This window comes from Thalassophryne amazonica, chromosome 14 (genome assembly GCF_902500255.1).
Source record: "Thalassophryne amazonica chromosome 14, fThaAma1.1, whole genome shotgun sequence".
NCBI classification, from domain to species: domain Eukaryota; kingdom Metazoa; phylum Chordata; class Actinopteri; order Batrachoidiformes; family Batrachoididae; genus Thalassophryne; species Thalassophryne amazonica.
The window spans coordinates 71725915-71749254 of record NC_047116.1 but is presented as its reverse complement, the minus strand read 5'-3'; the positions used below and the strand labels follow the sequence as shown (position 1 = coordinate 71749254).

The 23340-nt window shown below is 44.1% G+C and overlaps 1 protein-coding gene across 1 annotated transcript in view; it reads left to right on the top strand.

Annotated features, from left to right (window-relative positions):
- The window catches only part of LOC117524088 (nebulin-like), a 267815-nt gene that overhangs the window by 22833 nt on the left and 221642 nt on the right, over positions 1 to 23340 (top strand). The window contains 10 exon segments of the mRNA XM_034185819.1: positions 488 to 592; positions 708 to 812; positions 916 to 1020; positions 7611 to 7715; positions 8784 to 8888; positions 8980 to 9087; positions 10795 to 10911; positions 21912 to 22013; positions 23021 to 23128; positions 23218 to 23322. Of these exon segments, the coding sequence (XP_034041710.1) occupies positions 488 to 592; positions 708 to 812; positions 916 to 1020; positions 7611 to 7715; positions 8784 to 8888; positions 8980 to 9087; positions 10795 to 10911; positions 21912 to 22013; positions 23021 to 23128; positions 23218 to 23322 (1065 nt within the window).

Below are 23340 nucleotides of genomic sequence, written 5' to 3'. Positions count from 1 at the left end.
ATGGGAGACAGACCTGACCTACACACATGATAGACGACGAGGACATAATGCACAGACAAGGGGTTCTGACAGACTAACCGGGCAAACCCACAACAATAATAAAATGGGCAGATGGTGATAGTTTCGATACCATAACCAGTTGAAGAGTATGTGAAAGAGTATGCCATTGTGCTTGTTCAGGGGGTGGGTAAGATTAGACCTTGCTCTTATGTAGTGCCTTGGTGTAATCTATGTTGCAATTTGGTGCCGTTTAAATAAATTCAATTTAATTGAAGTAAACATGAGTGCCTGAGGTGTTTTACATGTACTGTCATAGACCGAAGTGAAATGATTCTGTGATTAACAGTAACTTGTGTTTGTCTGTGAATGCAGAGTAAATAACAATGGCATAAGATTGGTTTAACACAAAGGAAGCAAAATTACTCAGATTTGTTTTTTGCCATCCTCTCAGTAAGAGTATTAAAAAAAATGCACTCATTTTCATCAGGTTAAATACCGAATGGAGGGAAATAAAGTCCGGACAACAAGCTTGTATGATGGTAAGGCCATGGAGGTCGCCCATGTCAAGAAAGTGTCTGACTTGATTAGTAAGGTAAGTTATGGGATCTTGTAGCAATCGTCTTGCTTTTAAGTACTGTACATGTTAAAAGACATAAATGTTAGATAACCCTTTAATGATCAACACGTGGCCTCCCATATCTCTTTAGGTGTTGTACAGACAGAAGTGGGATGAAACTAAAGACAGGTACCTGCTACCTCCTGATGCTCCTGAGCTGGTTCTTGCAGTGAAGAATGCTGCTAACTACAGCAAAGTAAGCATGTTGCCTTCAATTTTTACAGAATTTCTGGTTTAAAAAACAACTTTTTTTTTATTCTGGAGACTGTTAAACATTTTTGCCTTTTTTGCTTGTGTAGAGACTCTACACAGAGAACTGGGATGAAGAGAAAACTATGTTCTACCCTTACAGTGACAGCCCTGAGCTGCGCAGGGTGGCCAAGGCTCAGGAAGCCCTCAGTGATGTACGTAGTAACCTAACAACACCCAGATCTCAAATACATTTCAATCCATCCATCCAAAGAAGCCTATCTTCCATTACTTATCTGAGTAGTTTTTAGTGGTAGCAGGCAAAACGAGGCAGCCAACAACTCTGCCATCTCATTCCCAGGACACATGGTATCTATAATTCCACCAGCATGTTCTGGGTCTAACCCAGTGGTTGACCCCAGTCCAAAATGGCAAAATACTCTACGCAGGCTGGCCTACAGGGGAGTTGTGGGTGATTATACCAAAACTACCTCAACTGGGTTATTTCAATGCAGTGGAGCAGCAGTTCAGTTCTGGGCTACTTTTGTAAGTTCGCACTCTTCATCCAAAGGTTGAGTCCAGCTACCCAGTGAAGGAAATGCAATAAGTTACTGTTTTAGTTAGTGACTCAGCTTTGTGACAATCAGCAGATTGAGACCATTGCCTTCCAGTTCAGGCCTCTCTTCACCAACATTCTAGCTAGAACAATGCCTGTATTACTGCAGAGGTCTTATTTGGACTCTTTCCACCTCTTCAGTTACCTTTACAGTGGGGTTATGTTGTGAGCAAACCATCAGAAATCAGAAACTACAATACTGGGCAACTACTCTCCTACCTTTGGTTGCATCTCCAAAGTCTTTTTGTGAAAATCATCAATGGAACCAGTGGAGCATTGCAGTAACTGCCATGGACTCCCAAATGAAAACGTGCTTGAAATCCAACACAGGACACACACATGAGGTCTCACTGTAATCACAGAGTGATTTTATAGTCTTTAAGAAGAGTTTTGATAGAAGCAGAACATGGACATAGACAGATCAGCATTTCTCTTTCTGGTCTACGTGCAACAGTTTCAAGGATTCAATTCACTCAGTAACTGTTTTGAGTGTTGAGTGTTGAGTGATCTGAGATGCTAACAAATGATCTGTGACAAATGGTCTAGTATATGGACCTTGTAATAACACAAATATTAGTTGAAAAGATCAGTGAAATTTCCTGAGTTTGAGGACTTTGGAATAGCTCGACAGAGTGGTTAATTTTACAGACTGACTTTGATGATAGCTGTTCTGGGCACAGCTAACCAAAAAGTTAGCTTTGATAACAGTTAATCCGCTAACTGAAAAGTTATCTTTTATAAAGCTAAACTGATAAACCCCTAAAAAAAAAATATCAGAAGTTGCAGATAAAAGCTAAACTGATAACTTTCAGTATTGATTTCAGTACACTAGCAGCTACTGACACAACAACGAGCCAGCACTTCTGTGTCACATTAGCTTTCAGTCAGTAAAAGAGACCTGGTGACCAAGTAAAAAGAGGAGGAGGGATAATAAAGACAATTTCTCTTTACACCATACAGACTCGCCGGCATATCACGCAAGTCATCAACAGGCATACAGTTTTAACTTATGGTTAACATTTTAACCAAACTAATTCTGTTATGTGTCGGACGCAGCCCGGAGAACCGACCAGCGTTTGAAGGACCCAGTATAAAATAAGCAGAGCACGGTACAAAGGATAACAGAGTTTAATAAACGTAACAGTGATGTGATAAATATAAAAGTGCGCGGTCTGGCGTGGTGGATTGCGGTGCGCTCCCAGCAGCGCTAACCATCCGGAGCCAGAACCAGTTCGGACCCCAGGACCCCGCCGACACCCCCCAGGTGGCCGCGACAAACCGAGTCTGTGAATGAAGAAATCATCTTGTGAGTCCACACTCAACACACAGAGAGAACGCTCAAAGGTGTACAAACAGCAAACACTTCCTGGCTTAATTACTAATCAGCTTCCCACCCTGCAGGCATGGAACATCCTGTTCACAAACTCACTGCAGTGGAAGCTAATTAAAACGACCAACATAACAGCTCAATACAATAAGGTGTGAGGGACACCACATTTACTGACTGTATAAATGTTAGTCACAAAATCTAACGTACCTCAGGAAGTGTGCTGACGAGCGTGAGACCTCACCCCCTCCTCTTTCACAGACCATGCATCAAACCTGGACGTTCTCTGCATCCACTGATGATGAGATGGCTCTTGAGACGACGATCTCACCTGTCTGGTCACAAGGTCGAGTCTCTGGCAAATACACACTGTGTACTCCAGTCTTAAATGCCAACATGTTCCAATCCATGTAGATGCACCACAGCTGTGAGTCCTGACGAGCCGCAGGTGATCAGCCTCAGGTGATCAGGGTGAGGTCCTGATAAACTCAGCTACACAGCCACTCAGTCCCAAATGCGCACCACCTGGGAGGAAAACCAAAAGACAGAAACAAAAGACACAAAAGCCAGCCAGGCACGCCAGCCACAACATAATTCCAGACAAGTTATTTAAATTAACGTCACATCTGGTGTTTTATAAAGTGAAAATATCAACTATATGTTTTAGTTTTAAAGTAATGCACTTTTGAAGGTTTTAGTGTTTGGACAGACACACATTCACATTGATTTGATCAAAAACAAAAGTAATTTGCTCTTATCCTTCATGTCGGAATTCTGCACTTCTTGGCAGTAATTCTTAAATCTGCTGCACCACGTTTAAATTTTAAGATATCTGATGTTGAAGGCATTGAGAATGTATGGAGTGTTAAAATGATATACTCACAAGTCTCCAGCTGAGGGTTGTTTTTTTGAAGTTTCCACCATGAAAAAGGCTTTCATGCCTCAATGCAGCGTCATGTTGCAGAGCTCGACAGACAGATCGGTGCTGTGTCTGAGGTCCTGTGGACGCTGTACCTGACAATCATGGTGAAGAAAGACTCTTGATTTACTAGTCAGTTTACACCCCTTTCCTCACCTATGGCCATGAACTTTATGTAATGACAGAAAGAACAAATTTGTGGATACAAGTGATGAAAATGAGGTTCCACTATAGGGTATCTGGGCTTGCACTCAGGTACAGGGTGAGAAGTTCAAATATCCACAAAGAACTCTGAGTAGAATTCTGACTTGCTGCTCTTTTGTTAATGAATTTCCTTGTGATGTGTAATGTTTTTTGATATTTCAAGGAAAATAAATAACAAAGCACAGTGCTGTACAATGCAATTTTTTCCCCCTTGCTTCCGATGGGTATTTGCAGCCTAGTTCATTCCAGCCTAGGGCCTGGTGCCAGTTTGCGGCCCAAGCATTGGGGACCACTGCTCTAGTCTTTGGTGAGAAGCTCAGTGATGGAAAGCTCTGCTCTTTTTCCAGCTTTCCTCCCCAAACATAACTATAATTTGTGTGAAGCACATTTCAATCAAGACATTAAATGTAGTTTTCACACAAGCTATTTTTATTGTTGTAATATTGAATGAATAAAGCCATGGGAAAAAAAATGTATGTGGATAAAGTGGATTACGGTTGCCAGTGTCAATGCTCCCAGCACGACCTGAATAATCAGCATGAATGAATGAATAATAAATATTCATTCATTTCCTGCTGCTTATTAAGTTATTTATCTTACATATTCACACAGTCAGCGATGAATAAAAACAAAATAATATAGGTAAATGCACTGCATGTAAAATCAAAATCAAATCAAATCAAATCAGTTTTATTTATATAGCGCCAAATCACAACAAACAGTTGCCCCAAGACGCTTTATATTGTAAGGCAAAGCCATACAATAATTACGGAAAAACCCCAACGGTCAAAACGACCCCCTGTGAGCAAGCACTTGGCGACAGTGGGAAGGAAAAACTCCCTTTTAACAGGAAGAAACCTCCAGCAGAAACAGGCTCAGGGAGGGGCAATCTTCTGCTGGGACTGGTTGGGGCTGAGGGAGAGAACCAGGAAAAAGACATGCTGTGGAGGGGAGCAGAGATCAATCACTAATGATTAAATGCAGAGTGGTGCATACAGAGCAAAAAGAGAAATAAACACTCAGTGCATCATGGGAACCCCCCCAGCAGTCTAAGTCTATAGCAGCATAACTAAGGGATGGTTCAGGGTCACCTGATCCAGCCCTAACTATAAGCTTTAGCAAAAAGGAAAGTTTTAAGCCTAATCTTAAAAGTAGAGAGGGTGTCTGTCTCCCTGATCTAAATTGGGAGCTGGTTCCAGAGGAGAGAAGCCTGAAAGCTGAAGGCTCTGCCTCCCATTCTACTCTTACAAACCCTAGGAACTACAAGTAAGCCTGCAGTCTGAGAGTGAAGCGCTCTATTGGGGTGATATGGTACTACAAGGTCCCTAAGATAAGATGGGACCTGATTATTCAAAACCTTATAAGTAAGAAGAAGAATTTTAAATTCTATTCTAGAATTAACAGGAAGCCAATGAAGAGAAGCCAATATGAGTGAGATATGCTCTCTCCTTCTAGTCCCTGTCAGTACTCTAGCTGCAGCATTTTGAATTAACTGAAGGCTTTTCAGGGAACTTTTAGGACAACCTGATAATAATGAATTACAATAGTCCAGCCTAGAGGAAATAAATGCATGAATTAGTTTTTCAGCATCACTCTGAGACAAGACCTTTCTAATTTTAGAGATATTGCGCAAATGCAAAAAAGCAGTCCTACATATTTGTTTAATATGCACATTGAATGACATATCCTGATCAAAAATGACTCCAAGATTTCTCACAGTATTACTAGAGGTCAGGGTAATGCCATCCAGAGTAAGGATCTGGTTAGACACCATGTTTCTAAGATTTGTGGGGCCAAGTACAATAACTTCAGTTTTATCTGAGTTTAAAAGCAGGAAATTAGAGGTCATCCATGTCTTTATGTCTGTAAGACAATCCTGCAGTTTAGCTAATTGGTGTGTGTCCTCTGGCTTCATGGATAGATAAAGCTGGGTATCATCTGCGTAACAATGAAAATTTAAGCAATACCGTCTAATAATACTACCTAAGGGAAGCATGTATAAAGTGAATAAAATTGGTCCTAGCACAGAACCTTGTGGAACTCCATAATTAACCTTAGTCTGTGAAGAAGATTCCCCATTTACATGAACAAATTGTAATCTATTAGATAAATATGATTCAAACCACCGCAGCGCAGTGCCTTTAATACCTACGGCATGCTTTAATCTCTGTAATAAAATTTTATGGTCAACAGTATCAAAAGCAGCACTGAGGTCTAACAGAACAAGCACAGAGATGAGTCCACTGTCTGAGGCCATAAGAAGATCATTTGTAACCTTCACTAATGCTGTTTCTGTACTATGATGAATTCTAAACCCTGACTGAAACTCTTCAAATAGACCATTCCTCTGCAGATGATCAGTTAGCTGTTTTACAACTACCCATTCAAGAATTTCTGAGAGAAAAGGAAGGTTGGAGATTGGCCTATAATTAGCTAAGATAGCTGGGTCAAGTGACGGCTTTTTAAGTAATGGTTTAATTACTGCCACCTTAAAAGCCTGTGGTACATGGCCAACTAATAAAGATAGATTGATCATATTTAAGATTGAAGCATTAATTAATGGTAGGGCTTCCTTGAGCAGCCTGGTAGGAATTGGGTCTAATAGACATGTTGATAGTTTGGAGGAAGTAACTAATGAAAATAACTCAGACAGAACAATCGGAGAGAAAGAGTCTAACCAAATACCGGCATCACTGAAAGCAGCCAAAGAGAACGATATGTCTTTGGGATGGTTATGAGTAATTTGTTTCTCTAATAGTTAAAATTTTATTAGCAAAGAAAGTCATGAAGTCATTACTAGTTAAAGTTAAAGGAATACTCGGCTCAATAGAGCTCTGACTCTTTGTCAGCCTGGCTACAGTGCTGAAAAGAAACCTGGGGTTGTTCTTATTTTCTTCAATTAGTGATGAGTAGTAAGATGTCCTAGCTTTACGGAGGGCTTTTTTATAGAGCAACAGACTCTTTTTCCAGGCTAAGTGAAGATCTTCTAAATTAGTGAGACGCCATTTCCTCTCCAACTTACGGGTTATCTGCTTTAAGCTGCGAGTTTGTGAGTTATACCATGGAGTCAGGCACTTCTGATTTAAAGCTCTTTTTTTCAGAGGAGCTACAGCATCCAAAGTTGTCCTCAATGAGGATATAAAACTATTGACGAGATAATCTATCTCACTCACAGAGTTTAGGTAGCTACTCTGCCCTGTGTTGGTATATGGCATTGGAGAACATAAAGAAGGAATCATATCCTTAAACCTAGTTACAGCGCTTTCTGAAAGACTTCTACTGTAATGAAACTTATTCCCCACTGCTGGGTAGTCCATCAGAGTAAATGTAAATGTTATTAAGAAATGATCAAACAGAAGGGGGTTTTCAGGGAGGTTTTCGGGGGGGGGGGGGGGGGGTTCATGTAAGTGGTTAGTTTTTGCAGAAGAAGCGCTAAATGATGTGGTACATGCACTCTTTCATGTGAGTGTGCACAGAAGCTGAAGCAGACAGCCACTGTTAACAAATGAAGCTGATAACCACCTGTGTGTTACCAGTTATGTCTGAGCACAACTGAGCAAGAACTGTCTTACCAACTCACACGGAAAGCCTGGGGTGCACTGATGGTGCTAATGGCAACTCAGGATTGATCCCACTGTTGTTAATGGTAGCTGGGATACAAACCACTCACTGAATTCAGCTGTTGATGTTGAAGAATTAAGCATCTTTGCAAATTTCACTTCCTGTTGTGCCATTGCAGGTTCACTACAAAAAGGGCCATCATGAGCGAAAGGCAAAGTACACGTCCCTGCCTGATCCTCCTGAGGTGGAGCTGGCCAAGAGAGCATCTGATCAGCACAGTGATGTAAGCTGGAAAAAAAAAATCCATCAAATCATAGAAACTTTATATATAGTACACATATGTGTTTTTTTTTTATACCTCACAATATCAACCAGATATTCTAAGTCAGGTGTCATATTTACTGAAAGAAATAGGATTAATAAATGGAATAGTTTTGACAGTGTTGAATGCTTGGTCTCCAAAGTAAACGTCAAACAAGGTCTATGTCTATTGGATTCTATGACATGTGACATATGTTACCTCGCAATGTGATACGTAAGGATGATACATGGTCCAAACTATTCCTTTTTAAAACCATGTTAACTCAACTAGTAATTTGCATCACTTTTTACCAAAACTGGAGCAACTTTAACTTTTGATCCCTGTACAAACTGACACTGACCTTTGTCACCATGCTTGCTGTTTTTATCCCATAACTCCATAGAATTCAGTCACAGATAGTCCAAACTATACCTTTTTGGAACCTTTATGATCAGGTAAATAATGTGGAATATTTTTCAATATGATCTTTTAATTTTGACCTCTGTGTAATTCTTCAATTGACCTCTACCTGACCACCGATTGTAAATTCAAGTGGCCAATCGTTTTTTTTTTTTAAAAGAGGAGGAGTATTTTTGCTGAATTTGATGCTTTTATCACCATTTGCAGGATTTGCAGGATTCCCCTCTAAATATTCTCTTCTCCGCTGCACTATTAACCTTTCAGGTGGTCCTGTCTAAATACAAATGAGATTGTATCTATAAATGTGTGTATTTTTATTTTTATTTGACATACAGTCAAGGCACAGAGCTGAGACTTTCATAGTGCACATGGGAACAGTGGTGTTGGAGTCAAACAAAGCCTTTGGCACTGCTGTGGATAGCAGACCACCTGCTCTGTGCTTTTACTGGGTGAACTAAACTGGGAGGGAAAGGCTTATAACAGCACGGAATGATAAGGATTCCAGTCATTCCCCATTACTTTTAGCCAACATATTAAAATACATAAGCTGCTATAGTCCAGTTAGCCTCTGTACATGACTCTGTGTTACTTTGATGTGCATGTAATGATGTGTTTTTCTGTTCCCTGCAGCTTAAGTATAAAAAAGATTATAATGAAAATGTTAAAGGTCAGTGGTGTGAGACGCCCTATTTTGATGTGGCCATTGCGAGAGTGGCGATGGAAAACCTCAGCAATGTAAGTTTCTAATGCCACATGAAGGATTGTCAGAAAAATATTTTGTCATTTTTCTTTACTTCATCTAAATGCTGATCCCTTTTCTTTCCAGAGAAAATACACTCAAGATTATGAGGACAAAAAAGACAAAGTTTATTTCATGCAAACAGACACACCTGTTTATGACACAAACAAGAAGGCTCGTGTTGCTGCTAGTGAGGTAAGCCCACGCACGCATACACACACACACACACACACACAATGGTATTTTTGTCAGCTCTATTTTTGTCAGCTCTGACAGACAGACGTACGTTGTTGAACCCACTCATGTTAAGACAGTGTGATCTGGATTTTCAGTTTGAGGTCATAGCCACCCACATTATTACACACAATGCAAATACAGTGCATCCAGAAAGTATTCATAGCACTTCACTTTTTAAACATTTTGTTATTTTACAGCCTGATTCCAATATTGAATAAATTAATTATTTTCCTTAAAATTCTACCCAAAACACAAAAAGGGCTTCTTTGAAATTTTAGCAAATTTATGAAAAAAACCCCCCCTAAGAAATCACACTCTTTGCGCAATGCTTTGTTGCACCTTTGGCAGCAATTACAGCCTCAAGTCTTCTTGAATATGATGCCACAAGCTTGGCGCACCTATCTTTGGGCAGTTTTGCCCATTCCTCTTTGCATCACCACTCAAGCTCCATCAGGTTGGATGGGGAGTATCGGTGCACAGACATTTTCAGATCTCTCCAGAGAGGTTCAATTGGATTCAGGTCTGGGCTCTGGCTGGGCCACTCAAGGACATTCGCAGAGTTGTTCTGAAGCCACACATTTGATATCTTTGCTGTTTGCTTAGGGTCATTGTCCTGCTGACAGGTGAACCGTCACCCAAGTCTGAGGTCAAGAGCGCTCTAGAGCAGATTTTCATCCAGGATATCTTTGTACTTTGCTGTATTCATCTTTCCCTCAATCCTGACTAGTCTCCCAGTTCTTGCCACTGAAAAATATCCCCACAGCATGATGCTGCCACCACCATACTTCACTGTAGGGATGATGCCTGGTTTCCTCCAAACGTGATGCCTGGCATTCACACCAGAGAGTTCAATCTTTGTCACATCAAACCAGAGAAATTTGTTTCTTATGTTTTCAGAGTTCTTCAGGTGCCTTTTGGCAAACTCCAGGCAGGCTCAGCTCTCGGAAGAGTCCTGGTGGATCCAAACATCTTCCATTTACAGATTTTGGAGGCCACTGTGCTCATTGGGACCTTAAAAGCAGCAGAATTTTTTTTTTTTTACCTTCCCCGCATTTGTGCCTTGAGCCAATTCTTCTCAGAGGTCCACAGACAGTTCCTTTGATTTCATGCTTGATTTGTGGTCTGACATGCACTGTCAACTGTGGGACCTTATATGTAGACAGGTGTGTGTCTTTCCAAATCATGTCCAATCAACTGAATTTGCCCCAGGTGGACTCCAATTAAGCTGTAGAAACATCTCAAGGATGATCAGCGGAAACAGGATGCACCAGAGCTTGATATTTCGGCTTCATGGCTTCATGGCTGTGAATCCTTATATGCACGTGATTTCTTGGATTGCTATTTTTAATAAATTAGCAAAAATCTAAAAAAAAAAAAAAAAAAAAAAATCACATTATCATTGTGGGGTATTGTGTGTAGAATTTGAGGGAAAAAAATTAATTTTGAAATAAGGCTGTAACATATATATATATATATATATATATATATATATATATTTTTTTTTTTTTTTTTTTTTTTTCTTTATACACACACATATGTATGTATAAAGAAAAAGGTGCAGTTCACTCCTGACTAGCTATGTCAGTGTTGTGGGTCATTACCTGTTAATGCACATCCACCTTTCTTGTCTTCTTACTCGCTGTATTGTCCACATTTTGCCTTCAGGTCCAATACAAGAAAGAATATGAGAAGACAAAAGCACAGTCTGACTACAACACCCTCCCCGCCACAGAGAACCCTCTGCTCAGGCAGCTCAGATACGCTGGCACAATCCTCAGTGACGTATGTATCTAATCAACCTCATGCACTTAGAAATGAATACCTTTATGAGTCACATGGTTGTGGACAACATTTATACAAGTGTTTATTCCTGTGGGAGTGTCGAATTAAAAGGATTCCAGGTCCTCAATAAATACATAAATAAACCTCACAAATTAAAAAAAATATTAATTTGAAAAGTTATTCTGGGATAGCTGTAAACACCAACCTCTCACCATGTACTGAGTCCACAAGTTTTATTAAATTTGGCAGGTGAGCCATTCAGAGTACACAGAATATTTTCTACTTTCACAAAGTGAAGAATGTTCTTGATCCATGAGGCGTGAGAAGGAGATACAGAAGACTTCCAGCTTAGGAAAATCAGGTGTCGAGTGAGCAAGGTAACAAATTCCACCAAATCTTTTTAAATGTTTTTATTTGAAGCACAGACATCAACATGGTATACTTTGCAAAATACCCATGATGCTTCATTTTAAATTAAAAGCACGCACACACACACACACACACACACACACACACACACACACACACACACACACACACACACACACACACACACACACACACACACACACACACACACACACACACACACACACACACACACACACACAAAACAATAACAGTAATATAATTATCACAGAAAGGGGAAAGAAGAAAGACAGAAAACAAGAAAGCCCCTTCAGACCCTACAGCTCCTGCTGTCCCTGAGTATTACTGCCTACAGGGAGTGAGGATCATGGTTTGTTCAATACAGTAAGAGATAACTGGTTCCCACACTCCTCAAGTTCTTCAAGCCTGGGAGGAATCCAGTGTGTCAGATTCTTTCCAGGTGGAGGATGTCAGTTTGTAAAAGAATCCAGTCTTTCAAGGCTGGTACACGGTTCTCTTTCCATAACAGGAGAATGGTTATTGCACAGAGTATGAGTATTCTGTATATTTTCACAATTTTCTGCTATGTTGAAAATTAATAGGAGTAGGTCAGATTTAATTTGAGTTTTGAAAATCTTTACAAACAAGGAGAATACTGCTATCCAGGAATCCTGTAATTGGGGGCGCATAAGTGTGACTCCTTCTACCTCCCGCGTGATTTTGGGCATCCCATGGATGTTGAAGCACAATCCCCGGATTGACTGGCCGTCTGGGGTGGTGGTTCAGTGGAGCAAACCTGCCATCGGGGGTGTTTAGGATCCTCGGTTCCTCCCGGTTCACAGGCTAAGGAGGAGGTCAAAGTCCCTCCCAATCTGACGGTAGTGCCGGTTGAGTACCACGATCTTGCTGACGTCTTCAGCAAGGATCTGGCACTCACCCTTCCCCCGCACCGTCCGTACGATTGTGCCATTGATTTGGTTCCAGGCGCTGAGTTCCCGTCCAGCAGGCTGTACAACCTCTCACGACCTGAGCGCGAATCAATGGAGACCTACATCCGGGACTCATTAGCTGCCGGGCTGATCCGGAACTCCACCTCCCCGATGGGGGCAGGTTTCTTTTTTGTGGGCAAGAAAGATGGCGGACTTCGTCCATGTATTGATTACAGGGGGCTGAATGAGATTACGGTTCGCAACCGATACCCGTTGCCATTGTTAGATTCCGTGTTCACCCCCCTGCATGGAGCCAAAATCTTTACTAAGCTGGATCTTAGGAATGCGTATCACCTGGTTCGGATCCAGAAGGGAGACGAATGGAAGACGGCATTTAACACCCCGTTAGGTCACTTTGAGTACCTGGTCATGCCGTTCGGCCTCACCAACGCCCCCGCGACGTTCCAAGCCTTGGTTAACGACGTCTTGCGGGACTTCCTGCACCGATTCGTCTTCGTATATCTGGACGATATTCTCATCTTTTCTCCGGATCCTGAGACCCATGTCCAGCATGTACGTCAGGTCCTGCAGCGGTTGTTAGAGAACCGACTGTTTGTGAAGGGCGAGAAGTGCGAGTTTCACCGCGCGTCTTTGTCCTTCCTGGGGTTTATAATCTCCTCCAACTCCGTCGCCCCTGATCCGGCCAAGGTTGCGGCGGTGAGAGATTGGCCCCAACCAACAAGCCGTAGGAAGCTGCAACAGTTCCTCGGCTTTGCTAATTTCTATAGGAGGTTCATTAAGGGCTACAGTCAGGTAGTTAGCCCCCTGACCGCCCTGACCTCTCCAAAAGTCCCCTTCACCTGGTCGGATCGGTGCGAAGCTGCGTTCAAGGAGTTGAAACGACGGTTCTCTACTGCGCCAGTTTTGGTGCAGCCCAACCCTAGCCGCCAGTTCATGGTTGAAGTGGACGCCTCTGACTCAGGGATAGGAGCCGTGCTGTCCCAGAGCGGAGAGACCGATAAGGTTCTTCACCCGTGTGCCTACTTTTCCCGCAGGTTGACCCCGGCTGAACGGAACTATGACGTCGGCAATCGAGAACTCCTTGCGGTGAAAGAGGCTCTTGAGGAGTGGAGACACCTGTTGGAGGGAGCGTCTGTGCCATTCACGGTTTTCACTGACCATCGGAACCTGCAGTATATCAGGACCGCCATGCGGCTGAACCCCAGGCAAGCCCGCTGGTCACTGTTCTTCGGGCGTTTCGACTTCCGGATCACCTATCGCCCCGGGACCAAGAACCAGAGATCGGATGCCTTGTCCCGGGTACACGAAGACGAAGTCAAAACAGAGCTGTCGGATCCACCGGAGCCCATCATTCCGGAGTCCACTATCGTGGCCACCCTCACCTGGGACGTGGAGAAGACCGTCCGGGAGGCCCTGGCACGGAGCCCGGACCCTGGAACCGGTCCGAAGAACCGTCAGTACGTCCCACCAGAGGCCAGAGCTGCAGTCTTGGACTTCTGTCACGGTTCCAAGCTCTCCTGTCATCCAGGGGTGCGAAGGACCGTGGCAGTTGTCCGGCAGCGCTTCTGGTGGGCGTCTATGGAGGCCGACGTCCGGGAATATATCCAGGCCTGCACCACCTGTGCCAGGGGCAAGGCAGTACATAAGAAGGCCCAAGGACTCCTCCAGCCGCTGCCGGTGCCTCATCGCCCCTGGTCCCACATCGGCCTGGATTTCGTCACGGGCCTCCCGCCGTCCCAGGGCAACACCACCATCTTCACGATAGTGGACCGATTCTCCAAGGCGGCCCACTTCGTGGCCCTCCCGAAGCTCCCAACAGCCCAGGAGACAGCAGACCTCCTGGTCCACCACGTCGTCGGTCTGCATGGGATACCCTCCGACATCGTCTCTGATCGTGGTCCCCAGTTCTCCTCACACGTCTGGAGGAGCTTCTGCAGGGAACTGGGGGCCACCGTGAGCCTCTCGTCCGGGTACCATCCACAGACGAACGGACAGGCAGAGCGGGCCAACCAGGACTTGGAACAGACCCTCCGCTGCGTCACATCCGCGCACCCGACGGCCTGGAGTAACCATCTGGCCTGGATCGAGTATGCGCATAACAGTCAGGTGTCTTCTGCCACCGGCCTCTCCCCATTTGAGGTGTGTTTGGGGTATCAGCCCCCGTTGTTTCCCGTGGTGGAGGGAGAGGTCGGTGTGCCCTCGGTCCAGGCCCACCTGCGGAAGTGCCGTCGGGTGTGGCGCTCCGCCCGGACGAGGGCGAAGACCCATGCAGACCGCCGGCGATCCCCGGCCCCTGCTTACCAGCCCGGGCAGGAGGTGTGGCTTTCTACGAAGGACATCCCCCTCCAGGTGGACTCCCCAAAACGTCAGGACAGGTACATTGGCCCCTTCAGGATCCTCAAAGTCCTCAGTCCTGCCGCAGTGAAGCTCCAACTCCCGGCTTCACTGCGGATCCATCCAGTTTTCCACGTGTCCCGCATCAAACCTCACCACACCTCACCCCTCTGTGCTCCCGGACCGGCGCCGCCTCCTGCTCGGATCATCAACGGGGAGCCGGCTTGGACGGTGCGCCGGCTCCTGGACGTCCATCGGATGGGTCGGGGGTTCCAGTACTTGGTGGACTGGGAGGGGTATGGACCCGAAGAACGCTCCTGGGTGAAGAGGAGCTTCATCCTGGATCCGGCCCTCCTGGCCGACTTCTACCGCCGACACCCCGACAAACCTGGTCGGGCGCCTCCTGGCGCCCGTTGAGGGGGGGGTCCTGTTGTGTGGGCCGCCAGAAGAGGAGGTACTGCTGGCCCACCACCAGAGGGCGCCCTGCCTGAAGTGCAGGCTTCAGGCACGAGAGGGCGCTGCCGCCATGGACACAGCCGGGGGTGACAACTGTCGCTCATTACCTCTTGACAGCTGTCACCCATCTACTCAACATCATCTCACTCCATAAAGACCAGACGTCATCTCCACCTCGTTGCCGAGATATCATACTTCATAGGAGGTAATATCATCAGCCTTTTGTAAATCTGTTTATTGTGAGTGTTTGCAGGAGAACCGGTCGTTTTTGAGGAGGCTGTGCAAGACGGCGCTCCTTTTCAGCTGAGACCGCTGCAAGTATTGAGTGAGAGGTGGAGGTGGCATTCCCACCGTTGTTGTTACTGGGTGTACACACACCCACACTTGACTGTCTTTGTTCTTCGCCAGCAGTACCAGATCCGACAGTCGGGGACGGTGATCACCTGGGAATTCGGGACTTGGCGGCTCCAGTATTCACCAGGTTCTGGGGCGGCGGAAATCGTGTGGTTCCGGCTCTTCTCAGGACAGACGTCTTCTATCCTCGAGCCTGCCCACACGTCACCTCTGTGTATTGACTGTTATGATATTCTGTGATTGTCTGTATGTTCGTTGTGCACATTCACAACATTAAATTGTTACTTTTTGGCTCATCTATTGACCGTTCATTTGCGCCCCCTGTTGTGGGTCCGTGTCACTACACTTTCCCAACATTTTGTGTCAATTTGTAATGCCACGTGACAGTAGGCTCCAAGAACCTTCAAGAACACACTACAAATGCTGTCACACTTTATTACAAATCATCACTAATCACTAATCGAGACAGCGCACACACACACACAGACACTCTGTCATAAGAAAGAGAATAAAAATGGGTCTTCAGTCTTGACTTAAAAATGTCCACGGACTCTGACTGCCTCACGGTCGCAGGAAGACTGTTCCACAGGGTGGGTGCACAATGAGAAAAGGCTCTTTGACCTGCTGACTTCTTCTTCACCCTGGGAACACAAAGAAGTCCCGCATCCTGCAACTGCAAAGCCCGGGCCAGCACGTAAAGTTCTTAAAATACTTACTTAAAATATTTGATAAGAAGAAGAGTTAGAAAAATTCAGGGGAGTATGTATGAGTGCTGTCAATGAGGTAAGCTTAGCAGAAAATGTCTTTATGTTTAACCATGAAGGAGAACTAGGTGATCCCTCCAAACAAATCTGAAGTTGGGTCACTCTGAGGTTGGCAGCGCAGTAATTCCTAAAATTAAGCAATGCCAAACCTCCAAGTGGTGTCTCCCTATACAACAGCTCCTTACGTACTCAAAGAATTGACTCATTCCATATAAATTTAGTCACTAAACTATATCATTTATGAAAGAATGAGTGACTTTGGTCAATTCTGTTCATCTGAACACAGTAACATTACCAGTGTGAAATTAACACTGACAGTGGGACCATATGTACACTGTCAGTGTTAATTTCACATTGTCAGTGTTAGTTTTGCACTGGTGATTTTACTGTGTACCAGGGATAAAGTCAATAGTGGCCACTGCTGAAAATTTTGCTGTATTTCAGGTCCTCAGATTTGTCTCTAACCTTGATTTTACCATACTTTCACTAATTCCGCTTTTAAGATGCTTTTTTATTTTAGTATCATTTGTTTGCATATCAAAATGTTCAGACTAATCTCAACTTTCAATATGAAACATGTTTGTCTAGAACACTGTATACAGAAATAATTTGAACCCAGAAATATCCATAAATATTGTTTAGTGATGGAAAGTGGAAAATACAGTGCCTTGCAAAAGTATTCGGCCCATTGGTATTTCACACATTTTAATTTTTTTATGCCATTTCAAATAAAAAAGTAAATTAGGCTTCTCAGTATAAAAAGTTGTAAAATTATCTTCCTTAAACTCAACCTCAAAGCAAATCTCTACAACTTGATATACATGATGAAGTGGTATAGAGGAGGGTTTTCTTAAAAAGAAAACCTGAATGTTCAGCTACAATTTGCCAGAAGGTACATCTGAGATGCAAGCCTAGATCTGATGTATTGGTGAAAGAAAATCCTCCTCTATCCCACTTCATCATGAAGCTGTATAACTGGTATACAAAATGCAAAACATGCACTATGAGCAATTTCTCCAATCACAGCCACATAACTCTGTACGCTCGTATCTTCTTCTGGGTTGTCTGGGTGTCTTGGTGGCTTTCCTCACTCTTCTCTTACACAGTCAGTCAGTTTTTGAGAACTATCTACTCCTCACAGATTTACCATAGATAAGAGAGAAAGTATCAATTAAAGACTGAATTTGGGGGGCAGCTGTTTCTGGATTTGGGGTCCATCCATCCATCCATCCATCCATTTTCTTCCGCTTTATCCGGAGTCGGGTCGCGGGGGCAGCAGTTCAAGCAAAGCCGCCCAGACCTCCTGATCCACACACACCTCCCCCAGCTCCTCCGGGGGAACCCCAAGGCGTTCCCAAGCCAGCCGAGAGATGTAATCCTTCCAGCGTGTCCTGGGTCTTCCCCGGGGCCTCCTCCCAATGGGACGTGCCCGGAACATCTCTCCAGCGAGGCGTCCAGGGGGCATCTGGAAAAGATGCCCGAGCCACCTCAACTGACTCCTTTCGACATGGAGGAGCAGTGGCTCGACTCCGAGCTCCTCCCAAGTGACCGAGCTCCTCACCCTATCTCTAAGGGAGCGCCCAGCCACCCTGTGGAGGAAACTCATCTCGGCCGCTTGTACCCGCGATCTCGTTCTTTCGGTCATGAGCCAAATCTAATGACCATAGGTGAGGATCGGAACGTAGATCGATTGGTAAATCGAGAGCTTTGCCCCCCTACTCAGCTCTCTCTTCACCATGATGGTCCGATACAGTGACCGCATCACTGCAGACGCTGCACCGATCTGTCTATCAATCTCACGCTCCATCCGTCCCTCACTCGTGAATAAGACCCCGAGATACTTAAACTCCTCCACTTGAGGCAAGGACACTCCACCGACATGAAGAGGGCAAAGCACCTTTTTCCGGTCGAGAACCATGGCCTTGGATTTGGAGGTGCTGATTTGCATCCCAGACGCCTCACACTCGGCTGCAAACCACCCCAGTGCACGCTGAAGGTCCTGATTTGATGAAGCCAACAGAACCACATCGTCCACAAACAGCAGAGACGAGATTCTGTGGTTCCCAAACCAGACCCCCTCTACACCCTGGCTGCGCCTACAAATTCTGTCCATAAAAATAATGAACAGAACCGGTGACAAAGGGCAGCCCTGGCGGAGGCCAACGTGCACTGGAAACAGGTTTGACTTACTACCGGCAATGCGAACCAAGGTCCTGCTGCGGTCGTACAGCGACCGGATAGCCCTTAGCAAAGGACCCCGGACCCCATACTCCCGGAGCACTCCCCACAGGGTGTCCAGATCCACAAAACACATGTGGACTGGTTGGGCGAACTCCCATGAACCCTCGAGCACCTGATGGAGCGTGTAGAGCTGGTCCAGTGTGCTGCGACCAGGACAAAAACCACACTGCTCCTCCTGAATCCGAGGTTCGACCATCGGTCGAATTCTCCTCTCCAGTACTCTGGAATAGACCTGGTAAGAGGAGTCTCTGGATCCAGCCTCTGGATGTTGTGGGACTGTCTTGGCTGACACGCCTCTGCAACATCGCGTGGCGATCGGGGACAGTGCCTCTGGATTGGCAGACCGGGGTGGTGGTCCCTCTGTTTAAGAAGGGGGACCGGAGGGTGTGTTCCAACTATAGGGGGATCACACTCCTGGATTTGAGGTGACTAACAAAATATCATCCACAAACAGAAATAGTGTGTGTTCCATCTTTCCAGCTAAAACACCCTTGATAATGGAATTATTCATGATGGCAGCCATTATGGGTTCCAATGCCAATGCAAAAAGTAGAGTCGGGAGACAGCCCTGCCTTGTTACCCCGGTGTAGGGGGAAACAAGAGGACATATTCCCATTTGTCATCACTGAGGCCTTGGGGTTGCAGTATGGAAGTCTAACCAAATTTATGAAGGAGGGGCCTAATCCAAACTTGTGTAGTGTACTAAACAAGTAAGTCCACTCAACTCTGTCAAAAGCTTTCTCTATATCTAAAGAGAAAGCAACGATGGATTCAGGGCAAAGTAAAAGTAGTAACCTACGTACATTATCTGCCGAACCTCTAATAAACCCTACCTGATTCGGATGAATCAGGTGGGTAGATGCATCTCCAGCCTTGTGGCTAATATCTTGGCTAGTATTTTAGCATCTACCCTCAACAAAAATATAAACGCAACACTTTTGGTTTTGCTCCCATTTTGTATGAGATGAACTCAAAGATCTAAAACGTTTTCCACATACACAATATCACCATTTCCCTCAAATATTGTTCACAAACCAGTCTAAATCTGTGATAGTGAGCACTTCTCCTTTGCTGAGATAATCCATCCCACCTCACAGGTGTGCCATATCAAGATGCTGATTAGACACCATGATTAGTGCACAGGTGTGCCTTAGACTGCCCACAATAAAAGGCCACTCTGAAAGGTGCAGTTTTATCACACAGCACAATGCCACAGATGTTGCAAGATTTGAGGGAGCATGCAATTGGCATGCTGACAGCAGGAATGTCAACCAGAGCTGTTGCTCGTGTATTGAATGTTCATTTCTCTACCATAAGCCATCTCCAAAGGCTTTCAGAGAATTTGGCAGTACATCCAACCAGCCTCACAACCGCAGACCACGTGTAACCACCCCACCCCCGGACCTCCACATCCAGCATGTTCACAAGAACACAGGTGCATTTTATTGATGGCATTTTGAATGCACAGAGATACCGTGACGAGATCCTGAGGCCCATTGTTGTGCCATCCAAAAACATCACCTCATGTTGCAGCAGGATAATGCACTGCCCCATGTTGCAAGGATCTGTACACAATTCGTGGAAGCTGAAAATGTCCCAGTTCTTGCATGGCCGGCATACTCACCGGACATGTCACCCATTGAGCATGTTTGGGATGCTCTGGACCAGCGTATACGACAGCATGTACCAGTTCCTGCCAATATCCAGCAACTTCGCACAGCCATTGAAGAGGAGTGGACCAACATTCCACAGGCCACATTTGACAACCTGATCAACTCTATGCGAAGGAGATGTGTTGCACTGCATGAGGCAAATGATGGTCACACCAGATACTGACTGGTATTCCCCCCCCCACCCCCCCCCCCCCAATAAAACAAAACTGCACCTTTCAGAGTGGCCTTTTATTGTGGACAGTCTAAGGCACACCTGTGCACTAATCATGGTGTCTAATCAGCATCTTGATATGGCACACCTGTGAGGTGGGATGGATTATCTCAGCAAAGGAGAAGTGCTCACTATCACAGATTTAGACTGGTTTGTGAACAATATTTGAGGGAAATGGTGATATTGTGTATGTGGAAAAAGTTTTAGATCTTTGAGTTCATCTCATACAAAATGGGAGCAAAACCAAAAGTGTTGCATTTATATTTTTGTTGAGTGTACATTTAGAAGAGACACTGGACAATAGCTTCCACACTGCTGTGGATTTTTGCCTCAGAGATAGTAGGTCCATGAATTCTTTATAGAAATCTGTCAGCAGCCAATCATTTCCAGGAGTTTTCCCAGAGCTCCTTTTCTTTATAGCCTGTTGAACCTCTTCCAATGTAATATCTCCACCAATTTCCCTTTGATTTTCCCCCGACAGGGTTGGTAGGTCCACTTGGGACAAGAACCTATCTATTTCCTCTTGTTCTATCCCACCTTGTGAAGTATACCAGTTTTGATAAAATATCTTAAATATGATCATGAGTTTTTAAGGATCTGTGGTTGCACCAGAATGATTTTGAATTTGTGGAATCTGGTAAAACAGAGATGCCCGTCACAGCTGGTGAACTAAAACTTTGCTTGTTTTGTCACCACATTCATAGTAAGAATATTTTAGCTTGATAGTGGAGAGGACATGAAACGCTGCCTGACTTAGTTACTTCAATTTTTTTTCTTCCTCTGCTTGTTCTCAAAACTGCTACATGAAATAATTTGACCCGTAATATTAGTTATCAAGTTGTTCACCAGTGAATATGGCTTTACACATGAATGCATCCAAATTCCTGTACCTTCGAGGTAAATGCCGGGGCGGTGTCACTCATCAGCTTCAGGAACTTGGCTCGCCCCGTGTTGCACTGCATCTTGTTTATGTAGCTATTATCGGTGAGTGCATGTGGAGTTTTTTGTGGGACCATCCCAGTCCTTTTGGATCCTCTTAAACTGCCCATGAATCTTGTTGCTCCTTCTCTGTGGGAAATTTATGAAGAACAACTCCAGTTTTGGACACATTGCAGCAACCAAACACACTGCAGTGATTCACCATCTCCTAACACACTCAACATACCTTAGTGATCCAAAACATCCAAATCACTATTTCCACATAATCCACATAAAAATCAGAACAGCAGAGACAAATGTTAACACAAACCAGTCTCCCGTGTTTGCAGACTGTTAATCCAGGCAGGCCACACCCTGTCATGATGTCACACACTTGCTGACCTACTTTGCACTGACTACCGCTAAGTGGAGAGCGCACGATAACTTTAAATGCTTGAAGTGACCGTTCACAGCCACTTACAACTTTTTTGGAACGTGGACCTTCCAAATAGATACACAACACATTGATTCACAATGGTTTGCATCAATTTTCAGATTTTACTGCGTGTGGCCTTTAAGGTTTAACTCCAAGTATATAAATAGTTCATAAGCATATCCTGCTAATTCATTTTTGACTGATTCATCACTTGTTTGCTTATTGCTTGAGTTGTCACTGATTTTGTGTGATATTATTAAATCTATGTGTACTATGTGTTAATCATTTTTGCAGAAAGTGTATAAGGACAACTATGAGAAATCCAGAGGCTCCAGCATCAACTACTGTGACACAGCAAAGTTTCAGATGGACTCCGTACTTAAACGCTTCACAGATGTGAGAACCTTTTTTATGACATTCAAGTGCTTACTGTTATAGCAATTCTAAAAGTCTTTTAGATCTATCTATCTGTCTATCTACGGTTCAGTATGAGTTTGGTTTTTGAAGTCTCATAAAGTTGGTGTAACCTGTGAGCGAGGGAGTGCTGCCATCAGCCACTTTAGCACTGTGAGACAAAGTGTTAATGTAAACTTTTCATAAAATGTTTATGAATTGGATAACATCTATTGTCATTTGCATCGGGATGAATTTACTGTGCAGCATGTTGTGTTTTGGGGTTTTTATTTTATTTTGTTTGTTTTTACTGTCATGTGATGTGTCAAGCCAGACTGCCTTCAATATTTTGTCAATTTCAAGTTTGATTTTTGTGCAAATGGCGGCATCTCATAAAACCTCACTTTATATAGATTTGAAATCAGTGTACACAGTGTTGCTATTGGACAGCCATCTCATCTGTGAAATGTTACACTAATTCATATAAAATGTCAACTTTGTGTCATAAATTGCTGGAGATGTCTCTTAAAAATTTAATGAACAGACATACAGAAACTGATTCAACACAAATGCAGATTGGTACATTTTCACTTTTAGGTTCATATTTCGGAAGAAAACAGTAAATTAATCAATTCCTTAATGCTTCCAAGGTTCCTGGGTGGAATTCTGCAGTTGCTTGCTTGAACTGGCTGGTTTGCTGTTCCCTCTGTTTGGCTCACACACACAGAGCAGGCTGAGGGGGCTGATCAAACCTCCTGCCCAAAGCATAAGTCTGGAGGGTTGCAGTCTGTGGACATGAGCAGCGCAGTTCACTGAAATGTCAGTGACTTATGGAAACAAGTCACATGTGTATAGTCATACCGTGCAGAGTCATTCCGTGTATTCTGTATATAGCTCTGTGCACCCAACTGTCACATGTGTACTGTACAGTTCAATACAAATTCATGAATTGTGATGCTCCTAATATACATATGTGTATGCACATATATCTTTTTTCCATCTTTCTGCAGATAAACTACAAAAACAAGTATAACAATGAGGTGAAGGGTCACTACATTGGCAGCTATGAGGATCTTTACATGCTTCACTGCCAGAAAGTTGAAGAAATGAAAAATGAGGTATCTCATTGACGATTTTCATTTCCCTTTCTTTTATCATAAGAAATATTTGAGAAATACACAATTTCTTTATTTTTATCATCTTGCAGAAAACATATAAATCTGATTATGAAGACATAAAAACAAGGTGCTTCTTTCCGCAAACAATTACAGCTGAATATGAAGCAATTAAGAAGCTGGATTCTTGTAAGGAGGTGAGCAATCCTGGCTAC